The sequence below is a fragment of the Drosophila biarmipes genome, chromosome 3R, assembly GCF_025231255.1.
Source record: "Drosophila biarmipes strain raj3 chromosome 3R, RU_DBia_V1.1, whole genome shotgun sequence".
Taxonomy (NCBI): domain Eukaryota; kingdom Metazoa; phylum Arthropoda; class Insecta; order Diptera; family Drosophilidae; genus Drosophila; species Drosophila biarmipes.
This window is the reverse complement of record NC_066616.1, coordinates 8,899,069-8,918,060: the sequence shown is the minus strand read 5'-3', so window position 1 is coordinate 8,918,060 and position 18,992 is coordinate 8,899,069. Positions and strand designations below refer to the sequence as shown.

The following is an 18,992-nucleotide window of genomic DNA, read 5'->3' as shown; positions in this document are numbered from 1 at the left end:
TTTTAAGTTGACCATCAGAGGCATCGGGCTCTAAAGTAATTTGCGGCCACGATAAAGATTGTAAATTTCACATATTTGATAAGTAGTGGTCAGCGACATGATATGATAGCGATTAGAATTTGCGATAAGACGTGCACATTTGCCGTCTATAATAAATCGATCGGAACTTCGGATTCTTTTGTGAGATTAGTTGGAAATTCCCATTTATGGCCGGGCATCAAAATCACAGCTGTGTCATGATTTCTAATCAGTGTGATTTTTTAAACAAGTGTATTATTTTTTATACATATCTAAAATAACAGTTTTCTAAATGAAATTATTTTGTTTTTATAAATCTTTATTTTTTTAGGCAAAGGAGGATCTGCATATCTTAAATGTTTTCAGATCAAATAGTAAATCATCCATGAATTTCTTGGTATCTTATCTTAATTTGATTAGATTCCAATGTCAACGTTTGTAAGTGTGTTTAAATGTTTATTCCACTTAATTTTAGATTGGCATTTTTTTATAAACTGTGACGTTGTCTAAGGTTATTTAACCCATTCACGAACGAGTTCGGCAATGCGTTCCTTGGAGGCTTTCATCTCAGCAGTGTCACTGGAGCTGATTGAGTTGAAGTCCTTGCAGTGGGCATATTCTGGAGCATCACAATATATGATAATATGAATTATTATTTAATATTATTTACTCACCTGGAATGATGGTGGCCTGATCCGCATCCTGAATTCCCATTGCCCTCCAGGGATCCAATTGACCATGGGTGAGGTAGACATTTTCCACACCAGGGGTCAGTCCACCAAAGTACTGGTTGGTGGTACTCACTTGGTTGGTAATGAACTCGTTGCTATACTGGGAGCCATACAAATCAGCGCACATGGTGGTGTAGTACGTAACAGGGAACTTGGTGCCAAAGGGCTGGGCTCTTGAGCCGGAGGTCTGATACCAACCATACTCGTTGCAGGTCTGGAAAATCCACTGTCGCACTGTAAAAATTCACATTATATTAATCAAGGTTTTTATTATAATCCTTTGGGTACTCACTGATATTCCCGTTATAAGTAGTGTCCAAAAGCAGTCCAGTTATACCATCATAGCTGAGATCATAGCACTTGCCGCCGCTTGCCTCGAATTCATCCAGCAAATAGCCAGCAACACCAGTAAGATCATTCGAACCCGCCATTATCTTTTGGCAAACACCCTCGATTTGGCCAGCACTGGATGTTTAAAGATTATTAATATTTACAATAATCTTTGATTGCTTTACTCACTTATGAGTCTGCACTACGCCCGCAAAGATATCGGAAATCTCGCTGAACAAAGTCCACACATCCAGATCGCTGTAGACATCGAAGGGTTCGCAGAGCTTAAGAAGGGCCTTGACCTCAGCACCGCGTTTGGTGGCTATCATGGTCTCCATCTCAGCAATGCCGTTCTCAATTCGCTTGTAGCAGTCAGAGCCACCCATCTGTTCGATGGATTGGCCAGTGACTTCCTTGTACTCTACACAAAATGTACATTATTTTCCGTAACAAGAAATCACTTGAACAATTACGACTCACCCACAAAGTTAACCTTGGCAAAGAGCGGGGCACTGGAAGCCCAGCCTCCAACCACCAGATCCGGGTAGATCTTCTTGAACCAGGTGACCATTGTGGCGGAGTATGAACCACCCACAATAACGACCTTGGATTCAGACAAACCCTCATGGTTTTGCTTGATGGTAGTGATGAAATGCGCCAAGTCAGCCAAGGACTGGTTCACACTCAGATATTTAATGTTTTCATTTGAAAGATCGCTATAAGCAGAGGGAAAATCGTTTATGAGAGGATTCCTTTAAATTGTATCTATATATATACAATTTACTTACGGCAAGGGCTTGCTTTGTCCATAGTAGCGGTGCTCCGTGTAAGCCAAAAGAGCATTGTGTTCCTTGGCCATGTCGTAAAGGTGGCCACCGGTTATTCTGCCAGCGGAGATCTCCCATTCTCCGCCAAGATAGATAAACAGAGGGGCTCCAGACTTATAAAGAGCATCGTTGAGCATATAACGCTAAAAGTGTGTACAAATTTGGTAAGTCTCCGTAAGGCTCTCTAAGTTTTCATAATGTATTTTTCGTTCAAAAGGATTATGTAATATACCATTTGCCATGTTCGCGTCTCTGACGCATCGAAGTGATCCAATTTCTGTTCGATCCAAAGGGTCTGCACTACATCCGCTCGGCTCTGACTAGTTGGGAGTGGTGGTTCTTCATGGATCCTTTTGAAAGTCCTCTCGAATATACTTCCATGGGTTTGGCCTAAGGCCAAAAGTGCCAAAGATATTCCCAGCCAGAACTTCATCGTCGATCGCCGAGTGTTGGAATAAGACTGATCAACCTTTAACAACTTATGTGCCAACTAATTCACCTGCTTTAGCTCAAAGCAAAATCTTATCGCCAACGTTGTACCTAATTAGCAGTTCTTAAGCCAGTAAATAATATTGTCAACTAGGTTAAATGGATTGTTGGTATTTTACGCTGCTTTTTATTAGCCTAGAAGCCATGCAGCGCCTTATCGAGCGGTATTGTGGTCGGAACGACTGTTTCGATTATCAATCTTAAAGTTTCACTCACTCAATTTAAAAGCACTTCAAATGTAGGTAATAGAGTTACCCGATAAGGGTTGAATAAGGTGTAGAACAATTACTAAGTAGAGTGTGATTATGCCCTTTCAAAGGGTGTTCAAAAAAAGAATGATCGTCATAAATATTTTTGTAATTTAAGAATTTTATTTAGCTTAGTTCATTATTTGTAACTTTTGTACTTCGAAATCGATATCCCTCTTCAAAGTTTTTATAGATGGTTTATCACTCTCTGGTGATGACTGTAGATCCTCGCAGTGCGTCGCATCTTAAGTAATTGGTGGAGATCAATATTATTATCATTTTAATGTTAGGTCAAGATTACCCTCTAATATATACGTCCGGTTGTGATTTCTGACTTTAGTAGCTGACCAAGCATCCAGTTGAGGTTGTGTTAAAAAGACTCTGTGAAAACTTTCCCTGCCATCCAAATCCTGAAAATTTCGATCGGTGTTCCTTACTTTTCTGTTTATATAGCAGTTTAAGAACTTATGTCCAAAGGTATCATAACACAAGTCCAGCCAAAAATCAATTGGAACATATTCGGAGGTTTGAAAGTTTCCCAGCTGACTACAGCTTTGGTAAAACCAAAGGCGAACTAAAATAAAAATTTATAATAAAACTATAATAAGAAATAACCTATCTACCTGAATCTGTGGTATAGTTAACGTCCCCCAGAGACTTTAAACTGGATACAGAGTCGTAGCATTTGGTTGAATTTCCCTCTAGTTGCTTCTTAATGTAAGAGGTAAAGGAGGTCTTCGAAATATCATTGCAGGCCCTTTGAATGCTGTTTTTACTAGAAGAAAAATAATTTTTATAATACGCGTTTAAAAGTAATTTGCTACATTTACTCACTTTCCATACTGCACTAGGGAACCAAAAACTTTTGTCAATCTCACAAATAAATTAATAACATGAACTTTATTCGTGTGGTCAAACCCGCAAATATTCATTTCAATTAGTTTTGTAGTGTTATGATTACTTAAATCAGTTTTAAGGTCCTTAAAGCCCTCAACGATCTGATCATGGCACTTCTTACCTCCAACTTCTTGAACAAGTTTAAATACCTTTGAATAAAACTCTTTTAACTCTGTTTTAAACTGAAAAGGGGCACTGGAGCCCCAGCCTAAGTCAAACAAGTTGGGATAGAGTTTGGCAAACCAGGGGACCATGAACCCTGAGTACGATCCTCCCACTAGAAATACCTTGGAGTCACCAAAATAAGTGGTATTGGCTTTTAAAAATCTAATTAAATTAGCTACATCTGCCATAGCCTGGGGAGTTGAAAGATACTTTAGGTACTTCAAGTCAAGAGACCTAAAAACGATACATTTTTTAAATTAATATTGGGATTAGAAATTTTATAACTTTTCAGAACGCACTTTGTCGGCTTACTTTCTCCGTAATAACGATGTTCGCTGTGTATCAGATATCCTCCATATCTCTTGGCCAAATCGTTTAAATAACTCTTGGTCAACATAATGTTTGAAAGATCAGTTGTAGGTGATAATATTGTGCCCTCGCCACCCATAAAGAAAAATATTGTACCATTCGGCTTGAAATAATCTTCCTTAACCATGTACCTCTGAAAAAGTAGTATATATATTTAGTTCTTTGAATTATAAAATAATTACTCGTGTACCATTTTAAAAGTCCGAGAATCCTTATGAAAGTGATCCAATTTCTGTTCGATCCATCTGAATTCAATGGGTTCCTTGATGCATTGAATGCTAATAATAAATGTACTTAAATAACACAAAATTAATCCGATGTTATTCATACTGGTTCTATTGTATACTGACGTTTCTTGCCATTAAGTTGAGCGTTTTTAATAACAATTTAATGCTTTTAGTTTTCACGGAGAAAGTGAAACTGTTTAAATAGGTGCAACTAATTATTAGGCTCCGTTATGAAAAGCAGTTGAATGTAGTCGCACACTTTAGGAACAGCAAATGCAAAAATACCTTTTCGGTTTCAATGTTATTTTAGCTTAGCAATATTTTGCAAAATAATAAACCGCCTTTGCATTCTAATGACAGATTCCCCGTGAGATGTTTTCAATTGAATTTGAATTCCATTTAATAGACAGATTCCTCAATGGGCAACTTCCTTCTTACGCTGCTGCAAAGAGCTCAACACGTGTTCCAAATAAAAAGAAAACATCAATCCCTTGAGAAGTTCGATTTAAATTAGTCCCATCTCTCGGCCGGAAACGCCACTCCCTCAAGACAACCCTTGAGAAAGCGGTGGGGAATTGCTGAACACTTGCACACCAAACACGTACCAAGTGCGGCTCAACAGGGGCAACGAAGGGTTAACACCGGTGGCGGGAGTTTTCCTACTCCAGATAATAGGCAGGAAAAGCGGAAAATTCGTGACACTACAAAGTGGTTTATAGGGTAGCCGAATTCGAAGAAGGAACTAATAAATATGCAGGCTCGAAATCATCAAAAGAAGGGCGAAAGGATGTGCGTGTGCAGTAACTATTTGCATATCAATAGGAAATGGGAAAATCCTGAAGACCATTAATGGGCAACTACCGTTTTTAGTAGGATTGTTAAGACAGATATTACTAAAGAATCAAATGTACTAACAAAACTTTCTCCCATTTCCAGGTCATCTTCTACGACTCGGACTGGAATCCCACTGTCGATCAACAGGCCATGGATCGGGCCCATCGCTTGGGCCAAACGAAACAGGTGACCGTCTACAGACTCATCTGCAAGGGGACCATCGAGGAGCGGATTCTGCAGAGGGCTCGGGAAAAGAGCGAGGTGAGTGATCGCGGGACAGGAAGCCTGCCAAACCGCAAAACTCTTCAAGCTGCTCGGTTTTCCCTTTGTTGCGTCGCATATTAGGCACGTGCTTTGTTGGGAATAAAAAACCCTCCTAAAAAACGGAGGCATTGTTGCGCCTTTGGGACTTCAAGAAAAAAGTGCTCAATGCGAAACACGAGCACTTGTAGTTGGGATTAAAATGGTTTGGGTTGGTAAACCAACACCGGAAATTAATTATACAATTGGATAGGCGACATTTTGGTTACGCCTCCCGTGTTCTGTATGAGTTGGAGTATTCCTCCGCTCTCTTGTGCATTTATTGGCTTAATTACCGAAACAGAAGTCCCCCGATTACCATATGAAAGTACTTTGCGCAGACAAATAAATAGTTTCCGAAGTGAGGAAACCCTTTTGGCGCTCTCCCTGTTCTTGAACGAATTTCACTCCATTTCCTGCCTGGAATTTCTAATCGAATATTGGTATTTTCTCCCCCGAATTTCAGATACAACGCATGGTCATAAGTGGCGGCAATTTCAAACCCGACACACTCAAGCCCAAGGAAGTGGTCTCTTTGCTTCTGGACGATGAGGAAATTGAAATGAAATGTGAGTAGATTAGCGATAAATATGGATATTATCTGAAAGTGATTATTATTTATTTATTCTTTGTGGACACTAGATCGCCAGGAGGCCAAGCTGCAGTCCTCCTCGCCGACTCCAACGGCAGCTGCCCAGGGCGAACGCAAGCGACGACAACCCAATAAGGTGAGAACGATTTGCCCCAAAGACCATCTTGTTAGGACCAAACCGAACCGAACCGAACGATCTGTAGGCCATTTCATGCATGATCCAGGCCGACTGCCTAATGGCTTTTTATTAGACCAAGTTTGCACTTGCTACACGACAAGTTTCGTCTGCGCTCCCTAATGAAAGTAAATGATCTTTTGAGTGAGGTTCAAATTGCGAGTGCGTCCATATACAGAGAGCAAAAGCGAGGCGAAGCCCGGCTCAGTTGTTCTTGGCCTATGCCATTGCATTGGTGGTCATGGTCACGTGATTCATGCAACATATACAGGCACAAACAGCAGGAACGGCAGCAAAGACAATTCAATTTGCTACAAAACTCAACTCATCGTCTTGGCTGGTCTTGGTCTGCTTCATAGCGTGCTTTGAACCTACTCCATGAGCCATAAGCCACTAGCACTTCCAGCCGACTATATTCATTCATCCAAGAGTCGTACACATCAAAAAATGTCAACTCATAATCGTAGAAATATTAATCTTTTTGTTTTCAATAATGGAAACCTTATATTCAATAAAGGCTAAGTTAGAATTCCAAACTCACTTTTTAAAGTCTCAAAAAATTAATACATTTTAAAGATTTAAAATACCATTTTCAAAAAACAAAGTTTATAAAATGTTTTCAAGACATTTTTAAAATATTCAAAGAATTATTTCTTATTTTTTTACCTTCCTAACATCAAAAATGTTTCTAATAATTAAAAAGAGATGTTGATATTCCTATGATTATTTCCCCTTGTGTACTCGTACTCCCCACCAAAGATACTTCATAGTTACTCTCCAAAGCAAACACTTTGCTTTTACCCTACTTGGACTCGCAGTCGCTGTCTCTCGGAGACTCTTTTAAAAAACAGTTTCAAGTGCCTTTTGGTTCGCTTTGGCTTGGATCGGATCGGATTGGTTCGGTTTGGGGTGCAGGCTCTACTGCGAGTACTACCAACCGCCTCCAAACTCGGGCCCTGACTCTTCTTTGTGCTTGGTTTTTGTTTTTGTTGGTTTCGCTAAATGATTTTGTGCGTTCAATGGAACACTGATTATGGTCTGGTGCTGCCGATGTTGCTTCTTCTGGCTCTGGGTCTGGCACTGGGTCTTCGTCTTGGTGGCTTCTCTCCGTTTTTGGTTCTACGACCACTGGTGTTGCGCCTCCTTTTAGTTACTGGAGTCCACTCAAGTTCATATGCCACCAGCCGACACAATGCTATAATGGCACGCAGTCATATCCCGAATCCCCTTGTCCCGGGGTCCTCACTTCATTTACGGTCGGAAGTTCAAGTTTCCAATGCGCGATGGTACTTTTCATGTTTTCAGGTTAAGTGCAGCAAGCGTCTTCCTCTGGGCCTTTCGATTGGAGAGAGGCATTCATTTGGAACAGATTCTGCTGTGCAAGATTTGTGTCGCAGTTGTTTATTATGGAACGGTTTATTTTCTTTACTGATATAATGATATATAATTCGAGCGAGTGCTTTACGCCCAGTTGGTTTTATTGGTGGAGAAATTGTAAATTATCCAAATGAGAACTGTTTCTTTAATTCTGTTTTAATAATAATGCATGATCCGAGTTTATTATTACCCAGCAATTAGTTTTCTATTTCCGGGTTAAAATCTAAATCTAACACTCATTCTAAAATACAATTTATCCACTTCCACTAAAAATTATAATCTTTAAAATTAAATTACTTTGCCCAGAACTCTCTTCTAAAATAATTCTAAACTACCACAATTTTTCCCATTTCGCTTTAAACTTTAACAATGAATATCATTAATTTTTAAGCGATTTAACAAGCTATTAAACGGGCACACATTTTTTTAATATACATTTTTTTACTCTTCCTCTATAATTTATCTTTTTTAATATTCAATTACTTTGTCCAGAACTCTCTTCTAAATTAGTTCCAAACTACCACAATGTTTTCCCATTTCGCCCTAAACTTTAACAATGAATATCATTAATTTTTAAGCGATTTAACAAGCAGCTGAGTGCATGTAAGAAAATTGCTACTGTTTTCCCAGCAATTGACTAACAAAATCTGGGCAAAATGTATGCAAAACTCTTTACCCTACTTCCGAACAATTTCCTCGAGCATGGCAATTACCAGGGAGAGGCCCCGCCTTCAACCCCCGAATACGTCCCATTTTTAACACTATCCCTCCGCTTGACCAGCCCATAACTCAAGTCTTGGTTTTGTTCAAGTTTGGCATGAATGCCAGGGGGTGAGGGAGCAGAGATAACTTGGCATAAATTATAAACCGTCTAAAGGGGGCAATTCTCGGGCCAGTTAGAAGATGCGAACGATAAGCCAGCGTTGAGGAAGAAGGCGACCAGCAGATATATCTCATTTCCGTTGGCCATTAAAATGCTAATTGATTTGATTGTTAAATTCGAGAATTAAGGTATAACTTTTTTATGATATTACCTTTTATTGTCTTAGGATGTAAATTTGGGTGGCACCACCATCGCGGCCACTGCCGCAGCCCAAAACCCCGACGACGATGTGCCCAGTTGCAGCTCGGCGGCAAAGCGCGTGAAACTGGAGTCGGAGGAGGACTTCATTGACGTGGGCATTACGTCATCGGCCTCGAGCGTTGGCACGGACAGCAATCATCCGACCCTCAGCCAGGAGACCTATGTGCCAGGAGCCACCTGTGTGCAGCAGATGGACAATGAGTCCGATAATGAGGCTCTGGTTGTGGACGGCGATAGCCCCACGTTGATGGGCCAAAACGAATCCATGAGTGAGTACTACTGATTTTCTAAGAAGGGTTTTATCTAAAAGTTTTATAAAGTCATCTGCAAGCTTTGTTATTAAATTAATAACACCATTATGAAATAGGGAATAGTATCTTTTGGGTTTTAAATATCTTAGAGTGATCTGCCAGCATTGTTACTAAATTAGTAACATCATTATGAAGTACGAGTTCGTATTGTCTTGCTTTGAAATATTACAAATTTAATAACTGGTTAAAAATGTGTGCCTATAACTTACCCACAAAATTTACAATGTCTTTAAAAATGTGGGTAGCCCAAATCGCAAAGACATCTCACATAACATGGGCTTGATTCAAATGCTTTGCGACTTGTGGCTAGATTTCCCCCCGGGAACGATCACTCTTTCAATGATTAATAACTGAAATTATTTGGTAATCACCAGCAAATATGGAGGCAGTCGAAAATGTGGTCTACCGACTAACTTGCCACAAAACTGAGAGCATGTTGGCTGTTATGAGTTGCCAATTGCATGTGGGATGTGCAACGATTGCCGCTTGTTGGCTCATGCGATTTGCATTCGAAAACGCCGAGATGGTGCACTTGGGGAGGGGGTGAGGCCAGGTGACTGCGAAGCAGAAACATTTCAAATTTGTTTAACAATTAACCAATCGAAAGTACAAGACGTTGAAAAGTAGGCAACGAGCAAAAAGCAGCCGTAACAGCAAAAACCAAATGTGATGTGAAATCGCGACAAGTGCAGCGTCAGCAGATCGAAGTTGCAAGTTGCAGGTTGCACGTTGCAGCAGCAACAGTGGCCGGAGGAGGAGACTAGCAGCAACTACCAGCCCCGATGGCATCTGCGACTTGACCAGTTTGTTGCCCGTTTGTTCGGTTGGCCAAATTGTGGCACACTCACTGATTGGCCTGCAAATTCGCTGGCGAACGCAGCTAATTTTGCCTATGTCCCCGTTTCATCTTGTTACTGCAAACGCGCGTCTGTCGCTTGATAACGTTTTCATTTCGACCTGATGTCGTGGTTAGTGCCACCAGTTCAACTCCTGTCGTATTCCCCTTCTTGGGAGACAGTGAAGCCAGTTTCGAGTTCAGGACAAACTCAACTGTAAAGTGTGGGAACAAAAAAGGAAGCAGCAAATCCTGAAAAATTTCAGAGAATTATTATATCATCAATTCTTGTTATTATTTGTGGCAAAAGTTATCAAAATTCTTAAAAAATTATTTGGGTTCTGGTTTTGTCACAGAAAGTTAAAAACTTCAATTATTCGAAAAGGAATAATGTTATTTTAATTTCAAATATCCCATTTTGACATTATTTTTTAAAGTTTCCCAGCGAACCAATTTAATCTGAGCGAGTTGATTATGTTTGGTTCGCTTGTCACTTGGCGTTTGGTTTTTGCTTTGTCTTTGGTTTTTGCTTAGCATTAAAATGCCACAAAAAAGCCAAGGAAAGACGAAGAAAGACGGAAAGAAGGCAGAAAAACAGACCAAACTGCGGCTCATAAATAATTTCTTATGTGCACAGGGCTTGGCCAAAAGACTTGGCTAATTTAATCAATGAGCTCACGTGTTGTGGCTACATAAATTGCCAATCCGAGCGGTTTTGCTCTCGTTGTTTTGATTTCGTAATGTTAACCGACATTTATTTGCTGTTTATTACTAAGTCGGGGAAAATGAGAAATTGTCATGAATCCAGAGCTACACGTTTTACTGTTGTTATTCTTTCAAATCAAATACTTCTTTGCTCTCGAAGCGTAACTAAATCATTTACCCAACTGCATTCCTTGGCCTGAATTGCACAGAAATTAATTTTTATTAGATTAAGTTCTTTATTCTATTAAAACTTAATGAAGACCTAGAAAGCAATGGTTATTTAAAAGGCCTTGCTTAAATTAAGAAAAATAAATGCTTGATAGGGCGAACAAGAAAATATGTGAAGGAATTTCAGTTGAAATTTTTATTTTTTTCTTTGTGTAAAAAAGCCAGTGGATCAGAGGGGAGTCTAATGTTATACAGCAGGACTGTTTTTTCCGCACTGCAATTGACCACATTTTTCTCTTGCCATCATTCAAATTTCCCAGTGCGTGCACTACTTTTTCCTACTCCATTTAATTGTCTTGTGTAACACAGAGTGAAACAATGTCTTAATTGGTGCCACTCAATTGGGACACGTGCCAAATGTTCAGCTTTCACATGGGCCAAACATAATGCAACATAACTAAGGCGAGACACTAAAAGCCGTCATTACTCCACCCCGATTAAATATTCATTATCCCAGCCCCGCGTAGATCATAAGATCCTTGTCCACTTTGTCAGCGCAGCTTGTGAGACATGAAAATAATTAAACCAAAACACTTGTTTTATACATACCCGTGTATAAGTCGAAACTCCCAGGGAACAGCGGCAAAAAGTATCTCATAGAATACAAGTTAGCCATGAGACACAATTACGCTGCGAATCTTAGCAGCAAATCAAAACCGCGAACAAAAACTTTGATTGGCCACAAAAATTCACACAGACGCAGGTAATTACAAAACCAAACAAAAAAGACCATTCTCGAATGCCAATCATCCGAAGGCATACGAAAAATGTGCGTTTTGCCGAGCATTCTTAGGAATTCAATCATCAATTGCATGGGCTCGGTTTGCTAATGGTTCGATTTCGGCCCAACTTGCTTACAGCGCGGACTTAGGCGCATAAATTTACACCTTATTGGCCCCCATAGCGCCCATAGCCAGTACGTGCCGCGGATCTCGGGTAGCCCCTTCCCAACATACGATTTGGCCAATTGCAGTTGGCCACTTGTCAGCCGGCCGGCTCGAAGCTCTATAATTAAAGTGGTTTTGACTCAAATTGGTTAATCTTATTTGCAATGTGAAAACGAAACGAATCCGCTTAAGAATTCGTTTTTAAAACGAGTGCTTGGGCTTTGCATTGCTTGGATTTAAATGCGTGAATTTTTAATTGGCCATCGGTTAAAAAAGGAAATAGTTGTGGTTAGGCTTTGATTGATTGGAATTTAAAATAACTTTGGCATCAAGTAGTTTTTTTTAACTATAATTATTTTTATCACTTGTTGAAGTTTCTAAAGAATGAATAATGCAAAAATTTGATATGAAATAGGTAAGAAGTTCTTCATTACTTGAAGTTCTGAGAAATGGAAATAGAAGAAAAACAGAAAAGTCAACTTAAAGTATACCCAATAAAAAGCAAAAAAAAGTTACCCTTCTTTTATTTAACGATTCGATGACGGTCCAATTTAGTGATAGAAAACCCGAAACCAAAAATAAAATAAGTGCCCCGCAATTACACTTCGCTTCCATTACGCACCCTTAATGTTTTCCGAAAAAGAAGATACTTCACGCCACTGCCTTTTTTTAGTCATTCCCTTTGGGGTGTTGCCTGGCGCTATAAGTATATATATTTTTTTAGAGGACTGCTCCACCAGGAAAAGGGAAGGTAGGACCATCTGCCCTCGGGTTTTTGGTCATTAGCTAAATGTAGCGTAAAATTGCTGGCGTTTCCGTTAGTTCGAGTCGCATCTGTGGTGTCGATTTCACACATGTTATGAGCACTTTGCGGCCGCCAGAGATTGATGACTCCTTCGAGTCCTTGCCCTTGTCCTTGCTGTGCAGCTAATCCCCAGAAAAGTTCCGGCCCGGAAGTGTCCGGTGAAATGCTTTTGAACCGACCAAGACTTGCATTAAAAATTCACGCAGCAAAGCCAGACAAAAATCTCTGTGTGGCGGCGACAAGAAGTCATGACAATGGCAGCGAAGGCCATGATGACCACTGCTGCAGCTCATCCTCATCAAATGCAACACGCTGCCGAAGACGATGATGAAGATGGGCGACACGGCCGGCAGAAACCACCACTTGAAGCCAACCGCCGCGGCCAGAAGGCGGAGACAGCGTTAGAAAGGCCAGAACGAGTATCGCAGGCATACGACGACAATCACCGGACAAAAAGTGCGATCGATTGCAATGCGCACCGAATATCAATTGGCTCCAGGAGCGGGCCCCATCGATCGTGGACTTGGACTCCAAGCCGGGGAATACAGTTGCTGTTTGCAGTTTGCAGTCCGCAGCTTGCATCTCGCAGTTGGCCATCACCAAGTGGCCACGAAAGGAATTGGGTTATGACCTCGAATGCGTGTCGCCACGGGCAATGCCGCAATGCATCTGCCTGGAGCCTCTGGCTTTCATTGAACCATGGGCTCGTGATTGAGCCGTTTGGGTTTCATCCGCGCCATAAGAAACCCGCGAGTATCTTTTACATTTTTCAAGTATTGTGCCGAGCCCCGGAAAAAATGGATTCCAAGGAATGCCATTCTTCAAAGCTACAATTCTATTGTCTTTGAGCTTACAAGAAAATATCGCCTTTAAAGAGGATTTCGGCTCCGCTTAGATACGATTCTTGAAATATTTAAAATATTACAAAAATGCATTAAACATTTGTAAATTAAAAGTAATACTTGCTTTTATTTTCAAGTCAAGGAAATCTGAGAATTTGTATCATAACTGAAAACCACCCTCGAACTAAACAAGATGAAATTCAAAGTCAAGATGTTTCTAAAAGTCGATGGAAAAATCAAAAATCGCTCAATGAAAATTCATAAAAAAGTCAAATTCAAGAGTAAAGCTTTTGGACCTTTATTTGATCTTTGTACAAAAATTCAAAATCATGAAGGCCGCAAAAAGGCTCCGGGCTTCGACGCAGGAGTGGTGCGATCGGAACTCCAAACCCAAGGTTCCGGTAGTCCAACCCTTCGTCCGCCCGGAACCCACACGGTGGCAAAAGCCGGGACCCATGGGCCGGAATGAGTGGGCCAACTTTCACAGTAGCTATCAAGTTGATGCCATGGCCAGTGAAATGTTACGTAAAGAACAAAGATTGAAAGGTGGCAAGCAAAGTCCAGACAGGTAAAATTTAAAGCTCTAAGACAAGGAGAGTGACGGAATATTTTGAAAGTAAAATTCTATCTTTTAAGAAGGTTTATAATATCTGAGTAAGCCTTGTTTCCCAATCTTTTACTAGAAAAGGAAAAGGCAGCGAGCCGACATCCGAGGATGACGACTTTCTGAGAGAAAACCAAGAACGATTGAGTATGCCCCGTTGGCAGCGAAAAAAGTATATTGCCCCGACGCCAAAGGAGTTTCCCTTTCGACCTCACCTGACTGGTCGGAGGACTCCACGTCCGGAGCGCGGCAGACCTGTGCAAAAGCCAACGGTTCCGTGCTGCTTCCAGCACGTGGATCTAGAGAACGAGTTCTGGGCCAACATGCGATTCCCTATCTCCCGGAAGGCCCTCTTAGCCTATCCCAGCAAGAAGATCTGTGAACTGTCCCGACCACGGCAATTACCTCGAAAACCCCACTGCCCGGTGCCCGTTAATCTCGATGATCAGATGCCCAGGCGTCGGAAAATGTCTCCGCGGCAATGGCGTCTTCATCTCCAGCGTCTCGAATTTCTATCCAAACCAAATCCTCGGGTCATGGCGGAGCTAGTATGCTGCTGCTACTTGCCCAAGCAGATTATCCCTAAACTACAGATTCGTTAATTGAAGAAGTATGAATTCGCTTCTTAGTTGGTGGAACTGTAGTTTGGGAACAATCAGTTTGATTAAAAGATTAATATGTTAACATGGAAAGATCATATACAATCAATTAAAATAAATTAAGAAAATACGTAACATTAAAAAGTAGGCCTCTTATAGTCACTCGGAGATGTGATCTCCTTGTAATCAGACATTAATCTGACAGACAGGCGTAAAGCAACAGCTTCAAAATTAAAAAAAGGTGTATAGGCCCTAAAAATTATAAAAATGACAAGTGAACCTTTCTTTGGAACCTACTCGGCTAAAACGAAGAGTGCCGAGCCGTCGATAGCGCCGGTAGACTCCTACCATTATTTCGATTCGGAAGCGGTGCAATTAAAATCAAAGGCGCAATTGCAGCAGCAACGACCTCCGCCTCCTTGGGCGGCATGGTGCGATCGGAACTCGAAGCCGGTGAACCGCAAGAGGCCTCGTGTGATGCGAAAGCTGACCAAGTGGCAGAAGAACGGACCGATGTCCAAAAAGGACTGGAAGCACTTCTGCGCCTGGGCTGCCTTTCGAGCGAAGCCCAGGGAGCCAGAGCTCCAGAAACCTGCGAAACCCCCATGCCAGGCCAAATACCTGCCCTGCGCCCGAAAGAAGCGACAACTGGACGAGGACGAGGTGCTGGAAAGAATGCTGATGCTGGCCAAACCCCGAAAGATCACCGAGAAGTACAACATGACAGACCGACCGCCAACCTACTCCCCGGCGATCATTTGGGGTAAACCAGCGCATCGCGATCCCGGCAGACCCTTTGAGCCTCCCCACGTTCCCAACTGTTTTCCCAACGACGAACTGGAGGCAGACTTCTGGGCGCAGCTAAGGTTTCCCGTGCGGCAGGCAGCCCTCTTGGGCAAGGTGACGCCCCGCATCCTGAGTCTGGCCAAACCACGGACGTATCCACCGATTCCACACTGTCCCATTCCGGAAAAGATACCGGATCCTTTGGATGTTCCACCGCCACCAAGGAAGAAGTTCACCAACCGGGAATGGCGACTGCACCAGATCCGACTCATATATCTGTCCAAGCCGGTTACGAGGAATGAGGTGGATTACTTATTTTATAGCATTTAACAACCTCTGCTACTCTTCGTAATTGTCCACGTCGAAATTTATTTATTAAAGATTTTCTGAACTCTATTTAACTTAAGGATTGTAAAAAGTGTTAGACTCAATTTTCTTGTGCCCATTTCATGATGTATATATTAGGTAAATTTAACGAGATTTAAGCAAAATTAAAAAAAAATAATGGAACACGTTTTGGTACACATTTACTTCAACTGATTCTACGTATGACATCTGACAATTTAATCGTTAAGAATAAACTTGCAAAGGTTATTTCTACTACTACTGATATCTAAGAATCTTGTAGATATTTCGGGTTTAAAATCCAATGCAGTAGATTTTAAAAAAATTGACCTGCACAAAATGCTGGGCACAAGTAGGCACAAGTAGGCACCCCTCCAGACATCAGAATGATTTTATACCTCAACCAGTTGAGACCTTTACTATTTTATTAACCCTCGCCATAAGAACACAAAAATTTAATATTTTTTCAACTAGATAAAGTTTGAACCTTTGCCAAATTTTAAGTGATTTTAAATCCGCTTTCGGGTCACCATGAGCATCGTGCAGGAGGACACCAAGGCGAGTGTGCTCAGCGTGGTGAAGCCGCCACCGAGTTGGGTGGAATGGTGCGAGCGGAACGCCAAGCCGATCCAGCGCCGTCTGTACCGGGGGAAGCGCTACCTGACCCGATGGCAGACCCCGGGACCGATGAAGAAGGCCCACTGGAAGGAGTTCTACGAGTGGGCCGCGTCCAGGGCCATGCCGAAGGAGCTGCCGGAGCCGGTCAGGCAGCCCATACCCTGCTCCCCAAAGTACTTGCCATGTGCTAGAAAGCCACGAGTTATCGATCCCGAAGAGTTTCAGGAGAAGGTGACCAAGCTGGCCACACCACTGGAGAGGAAAATGACGCCGAAGCACCAGTACATCTATCCTGTGCATACGTACTCCCCCATTATAGTTTGGGGACAGCCACCACTCCATGACAAGGGACGACCCTTCAAGCCCCCGAAAAAACCCTGCTGTTTCTTCAACGCCGACATCGAGGACAAATGGTGGGCCGAACTGCGCTTTCCCATCCGCAAGGCCGCCCTCAAGGCCAGGATAACTCCCCGCATCCTCAGCCTGTCGAAACCTAAGATCACCCCGCAATTCCCCCCACATTGCTATCATCCGGAGCATATCTACGATGTTCTGACTGTCAAGCCGCCGCCGAGGAAGAAGTTCACTCCCCAGGGATGGCGCCTCCACCAGATTCGACTGTTATATCTCTCCAAGCCTGTGTCTCGACCCGAGTACGAGTATTTTTATATGTGATTTAGGGTTATATGGCGTCCAAAGTAGCTGTTTTCAATGCAATATAATTGCTTAATATTATAAATATATGATGTGGTAAAGATGATTAAAGTATTTTGCTGTTTAAAACACGGTTTGATCCCATGATTATGATTATAAATATTTGATATCTTAAAGGAAAGTTACTTTAAAATTAAATTTCTCTTGAAAACTGAAAATATTTATTACTCAGATGGATACTTCTACTGTTCATAAAGTTTTAAATCAAGATACATCCATTCTACCGATTCGTATCTTAACCCAAACTGAGAACTTTACTCAGCTGAAAAAAGGACTTGTTCTACGGCTACCATTCTCTTCGGATTGCCGCCGACTTTGGCAAATCCGTTAAAAAATTAACAATTTCCCACAGATAAGAATCGCAATTTATACGACTTTTTATGGCTTACAGTAGCCGGCAGCAACAACAGCGAAATGTAATCTAAGCCTGCAAATCTGTGCAGGAAGGGGAGAGCCCGGTGCCCGGGGACGAAGTGCCAAGGAGCCAGAGATCCGCAGATCCAAAGAGCCACTTAGTCATGGCCGGCGCATTACAGTCAAAGGTGAGGCCTTTCGAGCCGAGATTCCCTTCTTTCACTTCGTTTATCAGGCGTAACAAACATGCGTCACATTGACTCTGGCACCGGGCCCAGGGAGCTAGGATCAAGGTTCACAAATGATCATCAGTCAAATCAATTAGATAATTGAATGAATGATTTGTGAAATCCGATTATGCTCGCCGGATTCTTGCCTCTCGCCTTCTGCTGCTGCTGGGCCGAGCTTCCTTCTCTTATGCTGCTTAATTTTTACTTCCCGCTTTTTTTTTTGTCATATTTTGCTCGCTGCAATTTGGTTGTTGGTATTCCTTTTGGCCTTTCGTGTCAATTGGCAATATGGAGAGGGCCCAGACGAGAGGTAAATGTAAGCGACAAGCAGCAGCAAATCAAACAAAAGCGAAAATATTTATTGCAATCATAAATACAACTGGGGCGAAGGGAATACTTGCTATTGATAGTGGAGCCTGAAGTTCGGTGGGTGTACGAGGGGCGTAGTGTCAAAGGATTTTTGGAGAACTTTGAATGGGTTGCATAAAGTCCTTTGGGCTTGGTATAAAAGTTGAATGACAGTTCATTTTTTTTAAACAATGCTATGATGCAATATTATAATAGAATATTATTATTTTATAATATTACATTAGATAGATAGGTTTATGTCTACATTTTTGAAGGTATAGTAAGATTAAATTAATAATATATTTTAAAATAACTTAAATATTTTAGATATATAAATATGAAAATAAACACATTTAAGTTCTCTTATATGTTATTTATTAGCAATATTAAAGTCTTTAATATTTTTAGGCCATTTTTAACCCCTCGATTCAACTGTCATTCCCTAATCATCGCGCCTAGCCCTCGCCAGACTTCATCCATCAAGCTCAACATTTTCATTTTGCCTGGTATTTTCGAGCAACTCCCCTCGCCCCTGGTTGACAGCTGAATTATGCTAAAAAGCGAAACTTTGGTTGTTTTTGGTGTTTCTGATGTTTTGCTGCAATGCCGCGACGTTTGACCGAGATACATGCCAAAAGCAGCAACAAACCAAGAACAAATTGCCAAAAACACAGCAGAAAAACCTCTTCTGGGCTGTGTGAATTGCCTTGGATTGAATATTATTGATAAAACTTATGGCTGGAAAACCAAAGTTCAGTTCAATAATATTGCAATGCCTTCGAAGTTGTTCTCGTTCTCGTTGCTGTAGCAGTAAAAGTAAACCCTATCATTAAAGGGGCCTCTCTCTTTCGGGCCTATAGAGGCATATAGCGACAGAGTTGGGGACAGAACAGCTTGTGAAGCTTGTATCTGGCAGACAACTCCTCTGGCGACTGTCGACGGCGATGATCACTGCACCGACTAGACAATAATGTCGATCTCTCGAGGCGATGATCATCGGCCCGCTGCCTCTGCGATGATGCTGTTGGCACTTGTGTGCGTTGCATACCGAAATAGCTGAGCGCCAGGTACTGTCGCCAAGCGCCAGACGAGATACACTCGTAAAGGTACATCTAACA

At 41.7% G+C, this 18,992-nt stretch overlaps 5 protein-coding genes across 8 annotated transcripts in view; 4 read left to right on the top strand and 1 right to left on the bottom strand.

Annotated features, from left to right (window-relative positions):
* LOC108031520 (chromatin-remodeling ATPase INO80) overlaps positions 1–18,992 on the top strand; it is a 35,147-nt gene that overhangs the window by 13,012 nt on the left and 3,143 nt on the right. The window contains exons 9-12 of the mRNA XM_017105038.2: positions 5,238–5,396; positions 5,902–6,004; positions 6,078–6,163; positions 8,629–8,932. Of these exons, the coding sequence (XP_016960527.1) occupies positions 5,238–5,396; positions 5,902–6,004; positions 6,078–6,163; positions 8,629–8,932 (652 nt within the window). The remainder of the gene's footprint in view (positions 1–5,237; positions 5,397–5,901; positions 6,005–6,077; positions 6,164–8,628; positions 8,933–18,992) is intronic.
* LOC108031513 (putative serine protease K12H4.7) lies at positions 317–2,346 on the bottom strand. The gene is made up of 7 exons (XM_017105029.3): positions 2,139–2,346; positions 1,868–2,049; positions 1,560–1,795; positions 1,269–1,500; positions 1,042–1,214; positions 693–983; positions 317–637 (listed from the first exon to the last, which is right to left on the bottom strand). Exons 1-7 carry the CDS (start codon positions 2,337–2,339, stop codon positions 531–533), a joined length of 1,422 nt encoding a protein of 473 aa, XP_016960518.1. The 5' UTR covers positions 2,340–2,346; the 3' UTR covers positions 317–530.
* Positions 13,424–14,623, top strand: LOC108031517 (uncharacterized). 4 transcript variants are annotated; one of them, XM_050888337.1, is made up of 2 exons: positions 13,424–13,844; positions 13,936–14,623. In XM_050888337.1, the coding sequence occupies exons 1-2, from the start codon at positions 13,606–13,608 to the stop codon at positions 14,480–14,482; spliced, it is 786 nt and encodes a 261-aa protein (XP_050744294.1). In that variant the 5' UTR covers positions 13,424–13,605; the 3' UTR covers positions 14,483–14,623. The 4 variants fall into 4 exon arrangements, with proteins under 4 accessions (XP_050744294.1, XP_016960525.1, XP_050744295.1 ...); XM_017105036.3 differs by having other exon boundaries at positions 13,425–13,844; positions 13,960–14,623; XM_050888338.1 differs by having other exon boundaries at positions 13,722–13,844; positions 13,913–14,623.
* On the top strand, positions 14,668–15,661 carry LOC108031516 (uncharacterized). Its single transcript, XM_017105034.3, has one exon. It carries the CDS (start codon positions 14,747–14,749, stop codon positions 15,593–15,595), a length of 849 nt encoding a protein of 282 aa, XP_016960523.1. The 5' UTR covers positions 14,668–14,746; the 3' UTR covers positions 15,596–15,661.
* LOC108031519 (uncharacterized) lies at positions 16,001–16,985 on the top strand. The gene has a single exon (XM_017105037.3). It carries the CDS (start codon positions 16,142–16,144, stop codon positions 16,901–16,903), a length of 762 nt encoding a protein of 253 aa, XP_016960526.1. The 5' UTR covers positions 16,001–16,141; the 3' UTR covers positions 16,904–16,985.